Raw genomic sequence first — 21,832 nt, 5'->3', positions numbered from 1 at the left:
AAAACAAAAAAACATACCCTCTGAATTTAATGTCTTACCAATAGTGCCTACATTTTAAAATACATTATTTTAGGAAATAGTAACAATGAAAAATACATAGAACAGTCTTAAAAATATTAAATAATAGCGAAACTGGCCTTCTTTTAAGTAAAGGATATTTTAAAAACTAATAGAAAATGTAAAACTTTAAAATGTTTTTAAAATCTGCTTTTTCATCTGTAACAAGTAATCAGACCACCAGTTTGGGTTTTTTTTTAAAGCTGTTGCTGTCATGTTATTTTGTTTTGAATACGAAATGGTCATGATAACACACACAGAAAACATTAGTCTCAGTAACAATTTCCTCAAACCCACAACCTAGAGATCACCATGACGAAGACTTTGAGAAACATCCTCTAACAGTTCTCTATCCTCACTTACACATAGGCGGTGCGGCTGCGATGCTCTATGCTCAGCATCAGACTACGTATGCAATGGCAATCTTCCATTACCCATGGTGTCATAAACGTCTATTCATATTAATACATATCCATGACACTCCATGGTTAGAAGCCATGCTATTTTATTATAATAGGCTTAATACATTATTATGAATATTTAAGTATTTCCAGGTTCTTGCTGTTATAAAAAAACTCTCTGAAGAACTACTTTGCATATTTTTTGAACTTGTGAAAATATTGAGAGAATTTTGAAAGGAAACTGAACGGGAAAATCTGGAGGTGGAAATGAAAGAGAGAGGACACATTAGGTAAAATCTTCACACTAACTAAAAACTAAATTCAGATGAAGTATAAAAAATAGTGAATACCTGATCAGCTGAAATTTCCTAATCCTAATCAAGTCCTAACCTTATAAGTGTGAGTGTGAGTGTGTGTGTGTGAGTGTGTGTGTGTGTGTGTGTGTGTGTGTGTGTGTAGACAGAGAGACATTGAAAGCGAGCAAGGGAAGAAGAGAGAAAGAGATTGAAAGTGAGTAAAATTTATCACCGGCTCTCCTCAGAAAAAAAGAATCATTTCAAATAATAGAATAAAAATTTGATCTTTACAAATGGGTGCATAAGCAAATGTGGTGAAGAAAGCTGATGGTGCCCAGCTATCAAAAGAGATAGTGTCTGGGGTCTTAAAGGCTTGAAGGTGAACAAGCGGCCATCTAGCTCAGAAGCAACAAAGCCCACATGGAAGAAACACACCGGCCAGTGCGATCACGAGGTGCCAAGGGACCAGGTATAAGGCATCATGCAAAAAAAAAAAGATATATGTGGGTGTATGTATATATGTGTGTGTGTGTATGTATGTGTATATGTATGTAAGTGTGTGTGTATATATATATATTAAATGAAGGGGGAAGTGCAGAGTGGAGACCCAAAGCCCAAGTGTTGGGCAATGGAGATTCCCTCATAGGAGATGGGGTTTAGGAGAGGAGGGGTTTAGGAAAGGAGATGGGTTAATTAGGGTGCGAGGTAGTACCGATGAAGAACACAGCTTTCCCCCAGATCCTGGATGCTTCCTCCCCCCAACTACCATGATCCGAATTCTACCTTGCAGGGCTGGATAGGGCAGAGGCTGTACACTGGTACATATGAGGGCTGGAGGTACAGGGAATCCAGGGTGGATGATACCTTCAGGACCAAGGGTGTGAGGGGCGATGCTGGGAGAGTGGAGGGTGAGTGGGTTGGAAAGGGGGAACTGATTACAAGGATCCACATATGACCTCTTCCCTGGGAGAGGGACAGCAGAGAAGGGGGGGAAGGGAGACTCCGGATAGGGCAAGATATGACAAAATAACGATGTATAAATTACCAAGGGCACATGAGGGAGGGGGGAAAGGGGAGGGAGGGGAAAAAAAAGAGGACCTGATTCAAAGGGCTTAAGTGGAGAACAAATGCTTTGAGAATGATTGGGGCAGGGAATGTATGGATGTGCTTTATATAATTGATGTATGTATATGTATGGATTGTGATAAGAGTTGTATGAGTCCCTAATAAAATGTAAAAAAAGAGAAGAGGAGAAAAATGATTAGGGCAAAGACTGTACAGATGTGCTTTATACAACTGATGTATGTATATGTATGAACTGTGATAAGAGTTGTATGAGCCCCTAATAAATTGTTTTAAAAAAAATTTGGTCTTTAATTCCGTCTTTCTTTGACAACAGACCCGAGCAGATTCAGGCACATACACTTAGATGAGACTCGAGGCTAGAATGCCATTACACAAAAGCAGCCGCATCTTTGGAAACTTGAAACACCTCTCAGTTCCTAAAAGAGCTTCCACACAGCTACCTCGTAGTGAACGTTTATTGGGCTACTTCCATGAAGCAATGAATAAAACTGAAGTAATCAGTCAAAAAGGAGTCTTAATTTGCCTTGCTAAAGAAAAAGAATATATTGGATTTTCTTCATTCTAAGTCCTTTAAAAAATTTATACTTATATATAGATATTTATATATATACACACACATACTATTTATGTACATCATTTATAAATGTGTGTATAAATATATATGGATAAATAATGTATATGTGTGTGTATATACATACCTCTGTGGTAGGTAAAGGATAATAAATCACAACATTAAATGTCTCTCTACTCACAAAATACTCATTTCTAAACCAGTGTTGAATTATCTCAATTAATAAATTTGAAAACTACAATTTCATGGTGAATTTTACAGGCAGTCATAGTTTGGCAAGAAAAAACACAACTGCTGGATACACACACACACACACACACACAGCAAGAAAGAGAAGCATCATTTATCAGGTACCCTACTTGATCACTTCTCAGTGACTATCCCCTTATATGCTCTCATTTTTACTTTAACCACACCCCACCTCAGGCCAAGCAAACCACAGCATATGACCTGTTTCACTCAGCCATTTTTGTTGTTGTTAAGTGAAAAAATTTTTAAGGAAAAAAAATAAGTGAAAATTTTTTAAGTCTCAACAGTGACTGCATTCTGTTTTAGTAGAATTTAGTGTAAATTAGTAAAAGCTCAGGGAAACACTACCTTTTCTTAAAGTCTATATATCTTGGGGGGGGGGGACATGAAAAATGATGAACAGGGAATTTAAAAAGTTCTAGTCTCTGCCTCCCCCTTGCTATCTGAACTGGAACATGTCACTTAATGGCTATCTCTCACTCTCTCCCAGATTTTATAAGGAAAACAATACAAATACTAGCTATTATAAGGATCAAATGAGAGAAATTTGTATTTCATAGTTTTATACGAATATGAAAGTTAACATTTATTGAGTAATTCCTATATGCTGTTAAGAATCCCTTTAACAGTTAGTCATGGTTTGTTTCACTATGGTTTAGCTCCACAAGTAACGTGATGGCATTAGAGAGTCCTATCACCTAATAAGTACAATCTATTACCACAAAGAGGCATACTGGGTTGCATGAGAGGCTGTTAACTGCAAGGTTAGCAGCTCAAAACCACTAGCCACTCTGTGGGAGAAAGAGGAGGCTTTCTACTCCAGTAAAGAGTTACAGTGTTGGAAAGCCCCAGGGGAAGCTCCACTCTGCTTGACAGCAGGCAGAGGAAGATCATCAGCAGGAAGGAGCCCGGTGGCCCATGAGGTTGAGACCTACCAGGGGTAGGAAGCGGAGGCTGTCTGCTCCTGCACAGAGTGAGTCTCAAAATCCAGAGGGGCAGCTCGACTCCACCCTATGCGGTCGCTAAGAGTCAGAAGGGACTCGATGGCAGTGGATGCTGGCACTACCACCATACAAAGAGGAAACATGCCATAAAGGTTTGGCTAAACGTATCATTTTCAATCTGCACTTTGTGGTAGAGAAGAAAATTCAGTTCAGGTTTGCTTTCTAGAACTTCCTAGCATCAGCAACATGCCAGAAGTCTCAATTCTTGAAATGAGATAGCTCACAATTTCTAATATTCAACTCTACTAAAAAGCTACAAGCTAGAAACCAAAACCCCATTTTTATCTAAGGCAGGAACCCACTGCCTTCTAGTGGGTTCCAGCTCATGGATACCCCAGAGGACAGAGTAGACCTGCCCTGTATGGTTTACTACCTGGAAAGGTAGTACATCTTTACAGGCACTGCTGCACCTTTCTCCCGAGGAGCAGCTGGGAGTCATATGTCTATAGATACAATATCAAGATTATCAGTAAAAAATATACCTGTAGATTTCTTTATAATTATTTGGAAAAAGGAGTACACTGTCTATAAGACTTCGACATACTACGTATTATTATCAACTGTTCAATACTTTCAGAACCAATATAACTGAGCTTAAGAATAGACATCCTAAAAAAACAAAATATAGACATTCTACCTGTATGTATAGGGACCAATATGGGATCTGTGCTTTCTTTTTCAGAATTAAGTATTACTAAATTATCAAAGATAGATCTAGATTTTTTTTTTCCCCCCAAGAGTTTTCCACCTTATAGGACTCTATTCAAAAAGGAATGCCACACCTGGACTTGAAAATAGGCTCGTGAAAAGTGAAATAGTTTATTAAAACTAAGAAAATATTATAAATACTGTAATCTTTATCAGAAACTATGAATCTAAAAAGCTACAGATTTCCTTGGTACAAGAAAAAGAGAATTATGTATTCTAATGTAAAATTAAATTTTAACTATTAATATGAAAAACAAAGCAAAATTAGACCCATAGAGTTCTCCTTCCCCACTTTTATTCTTAAAGAGTAAATATGTGATGAGAAAATAAATAAAACTGCAGAGAAACTACAAGAAGTAGTGAATCACTATATGTAACCTAAAGGTAACAATTTTGTAGGCCTAGCTCAAAATAAAGAACCTGTAACGTATGGGCTTATCAAAGGGCATACATAGAGGCCTAAATACAGCATGTACATATGTAAACATATTTATGATTATGGGGGAAATAGACCTATGTGCATATATTTATAGGTTTAGTAGTAGGGTAGCAGGTGGACAATGGGCCTCCTCACGTACATTCCTTTAATATGAGAACACCTTGCTCAGCTAAACGGTCATTCCATGATACCCACCTTCCCGACATGATCGCTGAAGACAAAGGCGTGCATAAGCAAACATGGTGAAGAAAGCTGATGGTGCCAGGCTATCAAAAGAGATAGCATCTGGGGTCTTAAAGGCTTGAAGGCAAACAAGCGGCCATCTAACTCAGAAGCAACAAAGCTCCCAAAGAAGCACACAAGCCTGGAATCAGGTAGCAGACACCAAAGAACAAAAACCATCATTGGGTGATCACCTCCCCCACATAAATGCTGAAGATGAATGTGTGCATAAGTAAGTGTGGTGAAGAAGGCTGATGGTGCCCGGCTATCAAGAGATATAGCGTCTGGGGTCTTAAAGGCTTGAAAGTAAACAAGCGGCCATCTAGCCCAGAAGCAACAAAGCCCACATGGAAGCAGCACACCAACATGTGTGATCATGAAGGGCCGAGGGGACCAGGTTTCAAGCACCAAAGGCAGGGGGTTGGGGGGTGAATCATATCGTGAATGAGGGGAGTACCTGATGGGGAAGCAATGCCCATCTGTAGACAACTGGACATCCCTTGCAGAGGGGTAGTGGGGAGGAGATGAGTCACTCAGGGTTCAGGGTAGCAACAAGGAAACTCCCAACCTTCCTCTAGTTCTTAAATGCTTCCTTCCCCCCACTATCATGATCCCAATTCTACCTTGCAAACCTGGTTAGATCAGAGAATGCACAGCGGAACAGATGGGAACTGGAAACAAAGGGAATCCAGGACAGATGAAACCCTCAGGACCAGGGGTGAGAGTGGTGAGACTGGGAGGGAAGGGGAGGTAGAAAGGGGGAACCGATCACAAGGATCTACATATAACCTCCTCCCTGGGGGTGGGCAACAGAAAAGTGGGTGAAGGGAGACAGACGCTGGGCAGTGTAAGATAAGATAAAATGATAATTTATAAATTATCCAGGGTTCATGAGGGATGGGGGAGGGAGAGGGAGGGGGGAAAGGAAAATGAGGAGCTGATCCCAGGAACACAAGTGGAAAACAAGTTTGGAAAATGATGAGGGTAACAAATGTATGAGTGTGCTTTACACAATTGATGTATGTGTAGATTGTGATAAGAATTGTATGAGCCCCAATAAAATGATTTTTTTTAATTCTAAACAAAAAATTAGCCAAAAAAAAAAAAAGTATGGACTAATGTGGCCCCTTTGAATACTTCTCCAACCCAAACAGAAAATACACATCCACTCTAAACAACGCGCTGTTAAAAAGCTCTCTTCCTGGGGGAAAAAGAGTAACAACCAGTAACTTAACTTTTTTTTAAGTACATAGTAAATTTTAAACCTAATAATCAAAGAAGTTACACAAGTAAAACATTTTCCGCTTACACTGGCAAAAAACTGAAGAATGATAGATGATGGGCCTATTGCTATTCAGTGGGTACGCCAGCACTGCTCAGGCAACTGAGCAACATGTCAATAAACTTTTAAAAGTGGCAGTTTTGGAACAGAAATGCCACTTCTAAACAGTTCACCTAGTAAAGAATCTTAACATAGACGCAAACGTAAATGATGAAAAAGATTCATTCAGGGAGGATGAACCCACTGCCTTCTAGTGGGTTCCAGCTCATGGATACCCCAGAGGACAGAGTAGACCTGCCCTGTATGGTTTACTACCTGGAAAGGTAGTACATCTTTACAGGCACTGCTGCACCTTTCTCCCGAGGAGCAGCTGGGAGGTGCAAATGTCAGACCTTTGGGTTTCCACCTTCAACCACTGCGTGCCTGAGTTTCTCACCTCGGCAAACACTAGGAGGGGCCGGCCTCAATAATGTCCCATGAAGTATCATAAAGAGTGGTTAAACTTACTATCATAGAGCCACAAAATAACATACCAACCAGCCATTAGAAAATAAACTTAAAATTAAAATATCTATTTATATATACATTCATATTTATGAAAAGAAAAATATCTGGAAGGTTATTTATATTGCCTTTTTATACACAAGTTTAAATAATTAGTGGGATTTTCTTCTCATTTACATTTTTAATTTATTTTTCAATGAGCATGCATTATATTTGGTTAGTAAAAATTTTAAATTAGGAAGTATATATTGTTTAAAACATTTTAAACCACTGGATTTTATAGTTTTTCAATAGCATTGAGTGTTTATTCCTTTTCTCTTACCTGACGACAGTCGGCATTTTCCTTCAGCCCCAACCATAGTACCTAACTTTGTTATACATGTCAATGTAAATAATCTTCCTAACATCTCACTGATACCATGGTAGAACAAATTAAGAAGTAAAATTGTTCCCATAATTATCTCGGAATGATTTAATGTGCATTTTATGAGTAAGAAAAGTAACACACAAATACAGGCAAGAGAAACTGCTGCGTTACTGAAGAGTACAATGACCGACTGTGTCTTCCCAAGGAGCTACGAAGATAAAAATGCTTTTCACTTCATCATAAAATACTGTGCTCTTCAATTATATCTACTCTTGTAATATTAAATTTTAAATTTCTAATGCCAAACTTAATAGTCTACAACTGTAAGATCAGCACTATCCATTTACTAGAAAAAAAGACTGTAAAGCTCTTATTTTTTCAAATTAGCTGGAGGCTTTTGGGGATTTTTAAATCATTTTATTGAGGGCTCTTACAACATTCCCCACATGAATTGTATGAAGCACATTTGTACATAGGCTGCCATCATCGTTTCCAAAACATTTTCTACTTGAGCTCTTGCTATAAGCTCTTTTTCCCCTCCCTCCCCCACTTTTCTTTAGACCGATCTCTTCTGTGCATACCTTTACAAACTCTAGGTAGTCCACATTGGTTCTTTCTCCACCAAGTCTAACAGGAACTAAAACAACAACAGCTTTGTCGCCGGGATTGTCAGAGGCCATGAAAGTGCACTGTTTATCAATTACATCACAATTGTACACTGAGGAAAACATAATGAACACACATTAAATGTTAGCATAGTAATATTCAACAAGATTTTTTTTAATTTTAGTCCTCCCTCTTGCTCCCCACTCCCTCTAGACCTTCTCTCCCCCCCACCCCTAACCCCCCACTAGCTAATCATCTAAACTCTGACAGTTCTATCCAGGGCTAAACAAGTAACTAATACATAAAGCTCACTGCCCTGCTAGCACTATTGGTGAAATACTGGACTGCTAACCACATGGTTGGTGGTTCATACCCACTAGTAGCACCACGGGAGACACAATCTACAACTATAAGATCTATTATCTGTTCCCATAAAGATCTCCGAAACCCTAACAGAGTCGCAAAGAATCAGAATTGATTCAATGGCAGTGAGTTTGCGTTCAATAAAGGTTACCTTATGCTAGAAACTGGGTTACAGCCATTAACTAAACAGAAAAAACCCTGCTCTCACAGGGCATAAGCTCTCGCAGGGAAAGCTGTGCATAATAAATGATTACGGTACAGAATGCCAGGTAGTGACGTGCACTTTAAAGAAAAGGAAGGAAGGGAGAGACTGAAACCCGTTGACGTTGAGTCATTTGGGGCTCACAGCGGCCCGCCAGGCAGAGAAGTAGTGCTCCCAGTTTCCGCGGCAAAATCTTTAAGGAGCAGACTTTGCAGTTTGGTGCCCACCAGGCATCCATAGGAAGAGTGAAGGAAGGGGATAATTTAAAATAAGGTGATCTTGGAAAGACTTCCAAGAAAATATCTGAGTAAAAAACAAAAAAAATTAAGAAAATAAATCATACAGATATCTGGGGGAAGAACATTCCACAGAAGAAGATCAGCCAGTATGAAGGCCTTGAAGAAGACACCTCTAACGCTCCCGGCATGGAGGAGGCATGGCACGCACACGGAGGCAGTATTTTCTTGAAGAACGGGAACCAGGGTCAAGTACTGGAGGAAAAACCCATGGTCTCTGGAAGGTCACTGTAGACACTTGTTTTTACTTTGAGTGGGAGCAAAAGCGACTGAAAAGTTGGTAGCAAAAGATTGACCAGGGCAGACTTCCTCATTAAACTCTCATAGACTGTTCCTGTCATAATAGACGATAGAGAGCAAGTCGTGGATCATCAAGAGCCGTAAGAAAGCTGAGGTAGTCAGTTTATTGTGCCAACCTGACCGATAAACACATGTGGGGCTAATTGAAGGGCAGAGGGATAAATGGCTCGGTGAACCTTGCCTTTCTAGTTCTCAGGTCTCTTGCTTTGTGATGGGCAAACCAGGGTGCAGCTGCCTTAGCCAGTGCCCTGGTTCAGCTGGCAAGTCTGACTTCCTGCAAGATATCCCTGAGGAGAAGCCACATGGACCTACCCCGATGTAGCCCTGGGTGCTGGAGCAGCTGTATGGAGAGCCTGCCAGTGCTGAGATGTTTACGCGTTCACAGACTCGGCTTTTCTCCTGCATTCAGCATCATTGCGCGTGTTTTGTGAGCTGGAGGAGGACTTTGTAGATTGGTGTTGGACATATGGGTTAACGTTGGACTTGTGAGCTTGGGCAGCACTTGGTTGGGATGTTTTCTTGATTCACCCTTAACCTTTATATAAAACACTCTTCTACATGAGTTTCTGTGGATTTGTTTCTCTAAAGTACTCACACTAACACATTATGGTACTTTGGGAGTGGGGTACTGGAAAAACAAATCATAAGATGGGGAGTAGATGTTTCTTTGCCCTCTCCCTCATGGTAGTTTTTCTTGTCTAGCCAGAGGTCAGATCAAGCCACACTGTTTACTCGGTTGTTATCTGGGGGAATTATGGGAAGTATGAAAATAGAAAGTTTGTAAGCCCACTTGATTTCAGCCATTAAAAATTGATCTTTAGATGTGTTTAGGCCACGTCTGCAAAGAAAGATATGCCCCATCCAGTGCTTTGGAGTACTCAGGAACTAGTAGTCTTTGTCAGAAGCTGGAAAAACTCTGGAGCCATGAAGAAAACTCCCCTCTAGGACCGAATGTTAAAGGGAGCCTATGAGCAGGCTGAAATGCTTGCAAGGTGACCACCTGGATCTACTTGAGTGGAAGTGGGAGAAATGCAGCAATAAAGAGACAGGTTGAGTTTGGCCACTGACACCTGTGGACTTGGTTTACGGGGGGGGGGGGGGAGTCTAAAGTTCATGACCTAGCACAAGGGGGCTAGGCTTGTTGAGTATTAGTGAGAGCCATGGTTTAAAGGCAAGGTGACTAAAGGACACCCTGTGGAGGCTGAGTGAGGCAGCCCACATTGAGTCGACCAGAAACTGACCAGATGAAGAGATTTTTGAGCCTGTGAACTGGTGCATGTTGTTGCTGACTTTATGGATGGCCTGTCCGGATTTGACTTTGCTTATGGATGCAGACTTCACAAGGTTCCAACTGGAATGAAGATTCTTCATGTTGAAAAATATTGTCTTCTCAGAGAACTGGGTTGATGTAAGTGGGCAGTATATATATTGGATACTCAAAATTGGGGGGATAAAGGCATGAAGTAGTTGGCTTACAAATTTTCATAGGTGGGGAACATATTCACAGGATTACAGGATTAAAGTGTAGGTGTTACTTAATTGAAATTGTGAAGCTAAAGATTTATGTACAGGTGCCAGGTTGGCAAGGGGTGGACTGAGGTAATTTATTGTGCCAACCTGGCGGATAAAAACATGTGGGGTTAATTGAAGGGTGGAGGAATAAATGGCTCTGTGAGCCTCGCCTTTTTAGTTCTCAGGTCTCTTGCTTTCTGATGGCAGCACCAGGGTGCAGCTGCCTTAGCAGTTCCCTACTTGAGTTCTCAAGGCTGACTTCTGCAAGACATCCCTGAGGAGAACCTACCCCGTTGTAGCCCTGGGTGCTGGAGCACCCATGTGGAGACCCCTGCCAGCACTGAGATGCTTACACATTCACTGATTCAGCTTTCATCCTGCAGTCAGCATCATGGCATCTGTTTTGTGAGATGGAGGAGGACTTTGTGGATTGGTGTTGGGCATATGGGTTAATGTTGGATTTATGGGCTTGGGCAGCACTGGGTTGGGATGTTTTCTTGATGCACATGTAACCTTTATATAAAACTCTCTTATAGATGAGTTTCTGTGGATTTGTTTCTCTAAAGTACCCAGACTAACACAAAAGCCAAAGCAGAAATCCAATACGAGATGACAATGACATAAATAATTGACTTGAAGCCTAAGCTCAGTATTGCCATGTGATGGTCATGTACAGGTGTAGAAAGTGATCAGGCTCTTGATACACACAAAGATTAAAGTAAGGCATTTCTAAAACAACGTGATAGAAAGGATTCTAAAGTTTGGGGGATATGCAAATAGAGAAAGAGGGCTCCTATTTATAACAATGTGGAAGACTGTAAAGTTTATGTAGGAGGATTAAAAGCCCAGTTTGGGATATGCTGAGTGTGAGATGCCTAATTAAAGATTCAAGTAGAGAAGCTGAATGGGAAGCTAAGAGTAATGAAGACTGGCGTGTAGGCAGCAGTCCAGATTGGACCTACAAATTTGAGGGTTACCAGTATCCAGGTGATTTCTAAGTCAGATTAGGTGAATTCAAATCGCTATATACAGAAAAAAAAAAATGAGATCCAAAGTCTCGGCCCTAAGATACCAATATCTTAGAAATCAGAGAACTATAAAATCAAAGAGTATACAGAGGTAGAAATAAATTCTGAAGAGTACGTATTCTGAAACATAAGTAAATAAAAGGATTCAAAGAGAAGAGGGAAGTGGGCGATGGTGTCAGAGGTTGCTGACAGACTGAGTGAGGGGAGGTCTGAGAATTAACCATCAGAATGTGGAGGTGATGGCCTAAGTGGAATACTTCCATGGGGAAACGGGAGGATTGGATGAAAGCAAATGCGGACAAATCCTTCAAATTTTACTTTAGACCCACGCATGCTAACAGTTTAATCAAACTTTCACTCTTCCAGTTAACTGATTAAACAAATGCTGACATGTTGGTCCCCATTCTTACCCTGAATTTCTAAGCTTAGATTAAAAGCAAAACCAAAAACCCACTGCCATCAAGTTGGCTCTGGGATTTCCAAGACTAAATCTTTTCGAGAACAGACATCCTTACCAGTCTCCGACAAAAACCTAAGACATGAAGTATAATAATAAGACCCTATCTTCTAAGAGACTGCTGTCTCAATAGCTTTGGAGTTTTCCCCTTGGCTTCCAACATATTTTAAGGGCTATGATTTAATTCACTTGTGTTCCAGAGCAGTGATTCTCAACGATATGACTCTGATATCCTTCTCTTACTTCCAATACCTTAACAATCATTGATCTCCAGGGAGAAACAGATAATTACACAGTGACAAGTACAATATTTAATTATAATAGTTCCAAAATGCTACAGAGCACAGAGGAGAAATAAAGTAATTCTGCCTGATGGGAGTTAGGAAAGGTTTCATTCAAGGTGTAATCTTTGAGCTTGTTCTTGAAGAATGAACAAGCATTAACAAGAGTGAGAAAATGTAAGCAACATTCTAAACTGAGGCAACCATATGAGAAAGGCACAGAAAAAAATGTATGTAATAGGCTGTTCAAAGATAGCATAAAGTTCACAGATGTTTGAATAGGAGGCTGGAAACAGTTTGGGTCAAGGAGTTTAGACTCCTTGTGTTCTGTATGTTTAAAATAACTTGCGAGTTGAGTTCATGGGCGGCCACGGGTGTTTGGATAAAAAAGGAACATGATCAGATTTCTTTTGATCACAAAGGGAAGGTATACAGGCAGAGAAATCAAGTTCAAGTTCAAGTTAGAAATACTGAAACAGCAAGCGTGAAGAGAGAACAGATTTCAGAGGCATTTTAAAAATACTTATTGGTAAGTTTTTCTGACTCAGAATTTAAGCGATGAGAAAATAGTAAAAGAAGAGAGTTCTAGATTTTTAAGCACTGTAGACATAAGAGAAAAGAAGAAAGGAGAGTTGGGGGTAGAGGGAAAGTTTAGTTTTAAATCTTTCAAATTTGAAGTGTTTTTAGAACACCTACATGGAAATGTCTGAAGGGAATAGAAAATATAACTTACTTCATATTACCTGAGGTAAGGCTAGAAAGAAGTTGTAAAGGCACATACTGTATCATCCTAAGCACTGCAATTCAAAAAGCCCACTGCCATGAGGGCAATTCCAATACATAGCGAGCCTGTGTAGGGTTTGCGAGGCTGTAAATCTCTTTTTTTCAATCATCTTATTGGGGACTCACACAGTGCTTATCACAACCCATGCATCCACCCACTGTGTCAAGCGCACGTGTACACTGGCTGTCCTCTTCCAGAGAGCCACATCTTTCTCCAGCAGAGCCGCCGGGGGGTTAGCAGTCCAACGTTGAGTATGGCATACTGCTAGCTTACCAAACCGTGCCATCAAAACATGGAAATGAATGCAACGCCCCAAAAAAGGAATGCAGAATGAAGGGGAATGGGGCTTTTATTGATGGATATTTATTTATTTGATCATTTTATTGGGAGCTCCGACAGACAGTATAACATTCCATAGTTCAGTCACATCAAGGAGTGCTGTACAATTGCTACCACAATCAGTTTCAAAACATGGAAAATGGGACTTTTAGAAACACTAATATAGGCAAAAAGAAAAAAATTCACTGACAAAATCTGACCTAAGCCCATAATCTATCAAAATACATTACTAATATCAATTCTCTCTTTAGGATTCTTGGATATCAACAGTAAAGATTTCAAAAAGCGACTTCAAATCATATAAACTAGTTCTACAATAAGGAATTTTGTGTGAAAGTCAATTAGGTAATAAGGCTGATAGGCAACAATAAGAGAGGCAGAGAGGAACAAATTGTGGATGGATTTACTAATCGTTTCAGTATATCCTTAGATTTAACTCTTAACACACCAAAATTTATTTGCAAGTCTACCCACCTCCAAAATAAATATAGCAACTGCCAAAAATCATGTACTCAACTGAAAATTTTTAACTTTCATTTTCAGCCGTTTTTAGAGAAGAAATGAACCCTAACCAAAGTTAAAACAAAAATACATGTGAATTTCTCCCTACACTACAAATACTAGTCAATGAATGTAACATTAGCATTTGATAGATATTTTTTTTTTTTTCTTGACTGTCCCCACGCTTTCGGCACAGAATCATCCACATGAAGAACAACCCTGTTTCCTAAGCTGGGGTTTACTCTCAGCTCACCACTGGATTGCACCAGCCAACAGAGAATGGTCAGGTGCAGTGTAGATATTCTTATATAAACATGATGGAGGGTAATTTAACAGTATATTCAGTTCTTCTTGAGAATTTTCCTTCCTTGAAGCACATCCAATAAAAGGACAGAATCTGGCATACATGGAATTCAAATACATACCAATGGCAAATTTAGCCATTTAAATTTTTTAAGTGATTATTTTAAATGTTGGAATCTTCTTAGAGTATTTTAACAACACAACTAAGAATTCATAATATATATTCAATCAACAAATAGTTACCAGTACCTGACAAGTAGTGTGTGTAAAAATGTATAAACATGGCCCCAACCTTTATAATTGTTTACAGTTAATTGGCAAATACAAGAGGCAAAAATTAGAATTATGCACATCCATTACCTGTACAATCTTGAGCAACGTACACAGTTATTCCTTGTAAATCAGGGTGTCTTGCTTCTTCCACTGCTTTTCTAAGAGAATAACAAATATAATCTTTTAAAACACTGCTTCTCAACCCTTTAGTGCACTTCCTCATGTGGTGCTGACCCCCACCCATAACATTATTCTCTTTGCTACTTCATAATTGTCATTTTGATGCTGTTATGAATTGGGCGGTTCGAACCCCAAAGGGGTCGTGACCCACAGGTTGAGAACTGCTGTTTTAAAATCTTGAGTATTTCCAGTTGCTATCTAAAGACTTAACTAAAGGGGTAAAAAGTCATCACTCGCTTAACGTTCTTACTTAATCTACAATGTCTGGTTTCAAAAGCTATAACCTCGGTGGTATCACTGAGTCAAATTTTCCAAAGTTGAATATTACACAAAATTACTCAATTCACCAAACCAAACTGACTGCCAACGGGTCGATGCCAAGTTGTCACGACCCTATAGGGCAGGGTAGAACTGCCTCTGTGAGTTTGAGACTGTAACTATTTATGGGAGTAGAAAGTGCGGTCTTTCTCCTGTGGAGCAGCTGGTGGTTTTGAACTGCAGACCTTGCGGTTCACAGCCTAATGCATAACCATGACACCAACAGGCTCCTTCAAAATTACTCAACGAACATTAAAAAATAAATTATGAAATAAGTAAATTGTTGGGCATAAAGCTAGGACCACAAATAAATAATTTTATATATATAATAAAGATTTCTCACAATCACTTATTTGGCTAGTGTTTTCTAACCAACAAGATCACAATATACTTCAAGATTTGCTTTATATTCACTTACACTGTGGACTAGCATCAAATCATTTTATGTTTTGCTCTGTTACCCTTCGGAAAATCTTTCTCTTCTTAAACAACAGTATAACTTTATTCCTTTTAAAAATAACTTCTAGAAAATAAGACTATTAAAAAACAACAACTTCTATGACCAAGCAAGTGAATTTTCTTAAATCTTAGAATTTTATAAGGTCAGTCTTTCTCCCACGAAGCTATTCATGGTTTTGAACTGCCGACCATGCAGATCACAGCCCAATGCATAGAACTTTTTGAACCCCCTTCAAATGTAGATAATACACTATGTATTTTCTATTTATGATAATACTGAAATATAAAATAAGTAATTTTTAAACTTTAAGAAACATCCAAATGAATGTTAAAAATCTGTAAAAACTAAGGTATATTGAAATTCGAGTTCTGACTTTTTCCTAACCACAATGAATGTCACAGACCTTTTATTTTTACTATGATGTAATTATATTAATAGACCAACACATTTACAATTCTCAAGAATTTGATGTGAGCAAAGAAATGCTGGAAACAGCAATTTTAGCTCTTGACATTTCATTACACTATCAGTACATTACAGCCCCTAGGTTAAACTATTGAAAGAAAGAAAGAGAGAGAGAAAGAAAGAAAGAAAGAGAGAGTGAGAGAGAAAGAAAGAGAGAAAGAAAGAAAACAATAATATGTTACGCATATTCCAAGGTTGAAAGAGTTGTTCATTTTCAGAATATTCCAATGATGTAGTGAAAACCTGGGTTAGAAAGAGATCTTGGGTACCTATACCCCAAAGAAACAGGTTTGTCAAGAGATGAACTAAATGGAACCAGAGTCACAAATGTTGAGGCTCAAATTCCTTTTCTGTTTCACTATAAACAAATGGAAAACTCCTTGATAATTGTTTTCATATGGTTAGAATTTAAATAATATGTACACAACGCAAAATTCAGTTTCTCTGGTCCTAAAGACTTCTGTCCCAAGGTTCAAGATTTTAAGAAACCATTTTACCTTAAAATGTGAGCGACCACAGCTGGTCCATACCAATCTCCTGCTTTTTTCCCCAACTTCTTCCCATACTCTATCAGTTGGTGTAAGCCAAAGAGGGTCAAGGGGGAATCCCCAAACCAGGAGATGATTTTCCTGTGGTAAATTTCATTTTGTAGTTCATGATCATCAAAATGTCTCCCAATCGTTTTCTTCAAAGAATTTGATGGAGTTTTGAGTTCACTTTCCCCTGAGAGCGATGCTTCAAATGATGCAGTAAATTTTTTTACAGTGTTAGCAGTCCATGATTCAGAGTCTGAATTCTCAATGTTCAAAGCACCAGGCCAGGTCCAAGCTATAGTAGATTCAAAGCAAGGTGTTGAGATCTTGTAAACAGATAGATTTTAACAATTGTACTGAAATTAGTCTGTAGCAATTCATTACAGATATACAGGTTCCTAAAATAGAAAACTGTCTACAGAGAAACCCATAAAGACAGAAAGTAAATTAATGATTGCCTATGGAAGGATGAAGGAGCCCTGGTGGCACAGTGGTTAAGTCCTCAATTGCTAACCCAAAGGTCAGTGGTTTGAACCCACCAGCTGCTCTGTGGGAGAAATGACAATCTGCTTCCCTGAGATCCTAACTAAGAAACCCCAGGGGGCACTTAGCCTCTGCCCCATGGAAATAATACAAGTCAAAATCGACTGGATGGCAAGTTTATTGTGGCAGGAGAGGAATATTAAAAGGGACCACCAATGGATATGAAGTTTCTAGGAAGACTGATAAAAATGTCCTAACATTATATTATGGTAACTGCAGAACCCCTGAAATATACTAAAACTATTGAACTTTAAGAAATGAATTTATAGTACATATATATTTCTCAATAAAATGGTATAAAAAATAAATATCAGAAATGAAAAATATGCTAATGAATTACTTATGTTTATTTCTGGGTAGTAATATCATTTTCTGGACTTTACTATAATTTCCAAAATGTATAAAATTGAAATATATTATTTTTAAGCAGGGGAAAAATATAAAAAATGGCCAAAAAACATAGAGTGAAGAAGTACAAATGGCTAACACTGAAGTGTATTCTTGTTTCTTTCCTGAGTACTGAAATGGAAGAATGCTTTTGGGTGCCGTTAGTGTTCTCCATCAGCCATCCAGTCTTGACTTCCGAAAGGCACAATACGCATAGCTAGCAACAGTCTCAATATTCATGAGAACTTTTAAAATGGTTTTTATTTTTATTATAGGTTAGAATGAAAGTTTAAGTGTAGGCATTTCAGACTTTCTCATCAAAATAGTTTTCTTCTATAATCCTATCAGAATAACTTGACCATTGTTTAGAGAGTAGTGACAATTCTCTAGTAGATCAAAAGTTAATTAATTAATGAAGACATGGAAGATTAAAAACAAAAAACAAATCAAATAGTCATTGCTTTACTGTTTTTAATTACGGAAGAGTCCGCAAATATACATGTAATTTTACTTAACTTTACACCTCCAGTGCTCCTAATTTAACCAAAGACTCAAATACTTAGAGGGCTATGAAAGGAGCCAGAATTATGAAAACAATTCTAACCCTGACCTGTGACTTCACAAGACTATAAATAAGCCACCCTAGAAGAATACTTCTTAAAAATTCTTTTTCCTTGCATTATCTGTACAACTCTTGAATTTTATTCTCTCTGAGTTACCTAGTCAATAGTGTCTAGAAAAAGATTACAAAAGATAAAGCCATGAATTGCAAGGAAATTGTCAAATACTTGGTGGGCAAGGGGAAATCTCTGATAACATTTAGTATTCATCTAATAGCCAAAATAGCAATCTAAAATCCTCCTGAAAATGTACACTTTATAAAAAATGGTAGAAAAGGTTTAGTATTAGAAAAAAAGGTGTATATACGCACACATATATTCACATATACATATGTGCATGTTGTTAGGTGTTGTCAAGTCAGTTCAGACCCATGACATTGCTATGTACAACAGAACGGAACACTGCCCAGTCCTGCACTATCCTTACAGTTGTTGTTAGGCTTGTACCCATTTTGCAGCCACTGTGTGAATCCATCTTGTTGAGGGCCTTCTTCCTTTTCCTCTTCAAATACTCATGAGGGGCCTCAAAATATTCATGGGAAAATCACATTATCCTTTAATTTTATTTTCCACTAATTTTTGAAGCCCCTTCACATATGTGTTTGTTTACATACATTAAGGTATCAGTAACATTTTGAGAGTCTAAATTTTAGACTCTAAAAGACTAAACTTGCTTACCTTTTAAAGAATATGCCTAACAAAATAAATCTGACTGTTTATAAAGATAAAAATATTTGAGTATTTATAAGAATAAAATTAATTTTAAGACATAGATATAGAGAGGAAAAATAAAGAAACCAGTATAAGAAAGTAGTGTAAAATTATTTATTAGATTTAATTTAATGTAAAAACATTATTGCCAAAAGTCACTGCTGTAGACTTGCCCAGGACTTGCTGAAATGGGGATAATTCAGAGTCCTAAGGGAAGAAGATAAAGAAAACAAAAACAGCAAAAATCCAAAGGTTACCAAAACAGAACTTAACTAATTCATTGAAGTGACCAAGAATAACAAGTATGAGTATACTTAATGTGTACTTTTGAAAAGGGAGTCGTGAAAGTTTACACATATATCATACCTAGACAAGGTCAGGAGCAGATCAGTTACACCTTTCGAAAAGATCAGGGACCAGAAATTACCCTCAGGGAACTGAATGCATTTTGAAAGCTGGGGTTCAGTGAAAACCAACAGAATGCTTTACCTCTACCAAGAAAATGCAGTAGGAGCCCCTGAGCCAGGAGCATCTGGCCAGTTCGCAGCGTGCAGCCCCAGCCACAGTCGGTCGTCAAAGTGGAGCCCTCTAGCTGTGGGAATTCCTCCCGGTAGGTCAGCCACACTCGAGAAATAAAATCTGTACGGAATTCTTCTACGTTTCCTGAAATTACACAGTCTTCGAATGCACATCCCGGTCTTGCAGGTAGCATTTTATTTTCATCTACAAAAGAAAAGTAGATGCTATATCCTAAAAATTAACAAGCAAAGTAATACCAATGGAAGTATTATAATATCACTATTGCTCATAAGATTTAAAGTATGTCATAATCTATTTGATGCCTTTTTCTGATTTAAAATGAAGATACATCTTATTCTGCCTCATCATGTTATGAAATGAATGTTCAAGTGTTTTGCATACTTATCTAACATATTATCAATAATGTTGCTAATACCTTAGTCACATAGATAATTAACTCTTTGATGAAGGGGTATCTCTTCTCTCTTTTTGATTCACTGAAGTCAGGATTCAGATATTATAGCTCTCTAAAATATTTGTAAATAAATTCTAATTCATCCATATTTTAAATATGGTAGGAGGGGTGATGGGGAAGAAACAAAACCATATATAGAGAGAGAGTTTAACAGGAAACTTGTTGATTTCATTTTTTGAGATGGGTAGTATAAATATATACAGTATATTTCTTTTTAAAAATGTTTTAATCCCTCCTGATTCCTTATCCCAAGGGATAAAAAAAAAGGAATAAAAGTAAAATTGAAATGGACTAAATAAATAAATAAACTGAAAAACAGAAATGGACTAGGAGTCTTTAGTGACAAACAAATTCATCTCAAAGAAAAATAAATTAATTAAATTAAGTATTAATAAGAACATAGCAAGTTTTTAAAAATCAAATACAATATACACACTATATTACCATGTATATTTTCACCCAAATTATCAAACCAAGACTAATAAACAAAAATATCAAAACATAACAGTCTTAGAATATAGTTATCTTTTTATGTTGAAATATAAATTTTTTTAAATTACTACCAAAGTACAAGGAAAATAAGATTCAATCACTGGACAACATAAAGACATGAATTTATAAACTGCAATGTATTGTTGAAACCATTGAGGAATAATCTTCAGCAAAATTTTACTTGCATGTGACATTAATGTTATTATTCACTGATGTCCACATTCTGCTGGGCACTTCTCTGGAATAGGCACAACTACAGATCTTCTCCAGTCAGTTAGCCCGGCAGCAAAGGTGGTGATGCTAACCTCCCATTGCTCCCCTGGAGAAGTATGACACTGACTGCGCCCATAAAAATGTGCAGCTTCAAACAATGTGCAGCTTCACCTCAAAGACCACATGGAAGAAGCACACCAGCTTGGCTGACCACGAGGTGCAGAAGGGACCAGTGATCAAACATCAAAGAGCTAAAAACCATATCAGTGGGTGCCCACCTCCTTGATACCATCAACGAAGACAAACGTGTGCATAAGCAAATGTGGTAAAGAAAGCTGATGGTGCCCGGCTATCAAAAGACATAGCATCTGGGGTCTTAAAGGCTCGAAGATAAACAAGTAGCCATATAGCTCAGAAGCAACAAGCCCACATGGAAAAAACACACCAACCAGCCTGTCGAAGGGATCAGGCAGGTATCAAGCATCAAAGAACAAAAAATCATATCATTGAAAATGTGGGTGAGTGCAGAGTGGAGACTCAAAGCCCAATGCTACCCAACTGGACACCACTTGCTGAGGGGCTGAGGGGAGGAGATGAACCAGGCAGGGTGCAGGGTAGCAACGATGAAACATATAACTTTCCTCTAGTTCTTAAATACTTCCTTCCCCCCCCACCCCACTATCATGATCCCAATTCTACCTTGCAAATCTGGCTAGACCAGAGGATGTACATTGGTACAGATAGCAACTGGAAACACAGGGAATCCAGGACAGATGACTGCTCCAGGACCAGTGATGAGAGTGGCGATGCCTGGAGGGTGGAGAGAATGTGGGGTAGAGATGGGGAACTGATTACAGGAATCTATGTATAACCTCCTCCCTGGGGGAGGGACAGCAGAGAAGAGGGCAGGGGGAGATGTCAGACAGTGTAATATATGACAAAATAATAATAATATATGAATGATGAAGGGTTCATGAGGTAGGGGGAATGGGGAGGGAGAGGGAAAATGAGCAGCAGATATTAAGGGCTCAAGTAGAAGGCAAATGTTTTGAGAATGATGATGGCAACAAATGTATATATGTTCTTGACACAATGGATGTATGTATGGATTGAGATAAGAATTGTGCGAGTCCCCAATAAAATGATTTTTTAAAATGCAGTTTCAGGAACCCTGCACAGGGTAAGAATTAATTCCATTGCAGTGGTTTTTCAAAGGGGAGGATTCAACATCCTAATCCATCACTGTCCTGAACTGACGTAGGAGCAGTTTCCCTGGGGTGCGGCCTGGAAAACCTTTTATCTTACAAGAGATCAAAGGAAAGAGGGGAGCAGTGGTCAGAGGGATTAACTATGACCAAGAAAGGCTGGGGGAGGGAGTGTGGCCCTCTGCCCTGCACTGTGAAGCTCCTAGATCCGAGAAGAAACTCATGGTGACTGCTAAGGAAGGCTGGGCCACAAATGGTGACAGGGTAGGTGAAAAGGACA

General features: G+C 38.6%; 1 protein-coding gene and 1 non-coding gene across 3 annotated transcripts in view; both read right to left on the bottom strand.

The window, feature by feature from the left end:
• The window catches only part of ATG4C (autophagy related 4C cysteine peptidase), an 86,042-nt gene that overhangs the window by 23,368 nt on the left and 40,842 nt on the right, over nt 1–21,832 (bottom strand). For both annotated transcript variants that reach the window (XM_075557092.1, XM_075557100.1), the window contains exons 4-7: nt 19,138–19,371; nt 16,352–16,682; nt 14,519–14,589; nt 7,768–7,904 (exon numbers count right to left, since the gene is read on the bottom strand). In XM_075557092.1, the coding sequence (XP_075413207.1) occupies nt 7,768–7,904; nt 14,519–14,589; nt 16,352–16,682; nt 19,138–19,371 (773 nt within the window). The remainder of the gene's footprint in view (nt 1–7,767; nt 7,905–14,518; nt 14,590–16,351; nt 16,683–19,137; nt 19,372–21,832) is intronic.
• Nucleotides 14,027–14,155, bottom strand: LOC142438432 (small nucleolar RNA SNORA65). The gene has a single exon (XR_012782806.1). It is a non-coding gene; the product is annotated as a small nucleolar RNA SNORA65 (small nucleolar RNA).

Source organism: Tenrec ecaudatus, chromosome 1 (assembly GCF_050624435.1).
Source record: "Tenrec ecaudatus isolate mTenEca1 chromosome 1, mTenEca1.hap1, whole genome shotgun sequence".
NCBI classification, from domain to species: domain Eukaryota; kingdom Metazoa; phylum Chordata; class Mammalia; order Afrosoricida; family Tenrecidae; genus Tenrec; species Tenrec ecaudatus.
This window is presented reverse-complemented; position numbering and strand designations above follow the sequence as displayed.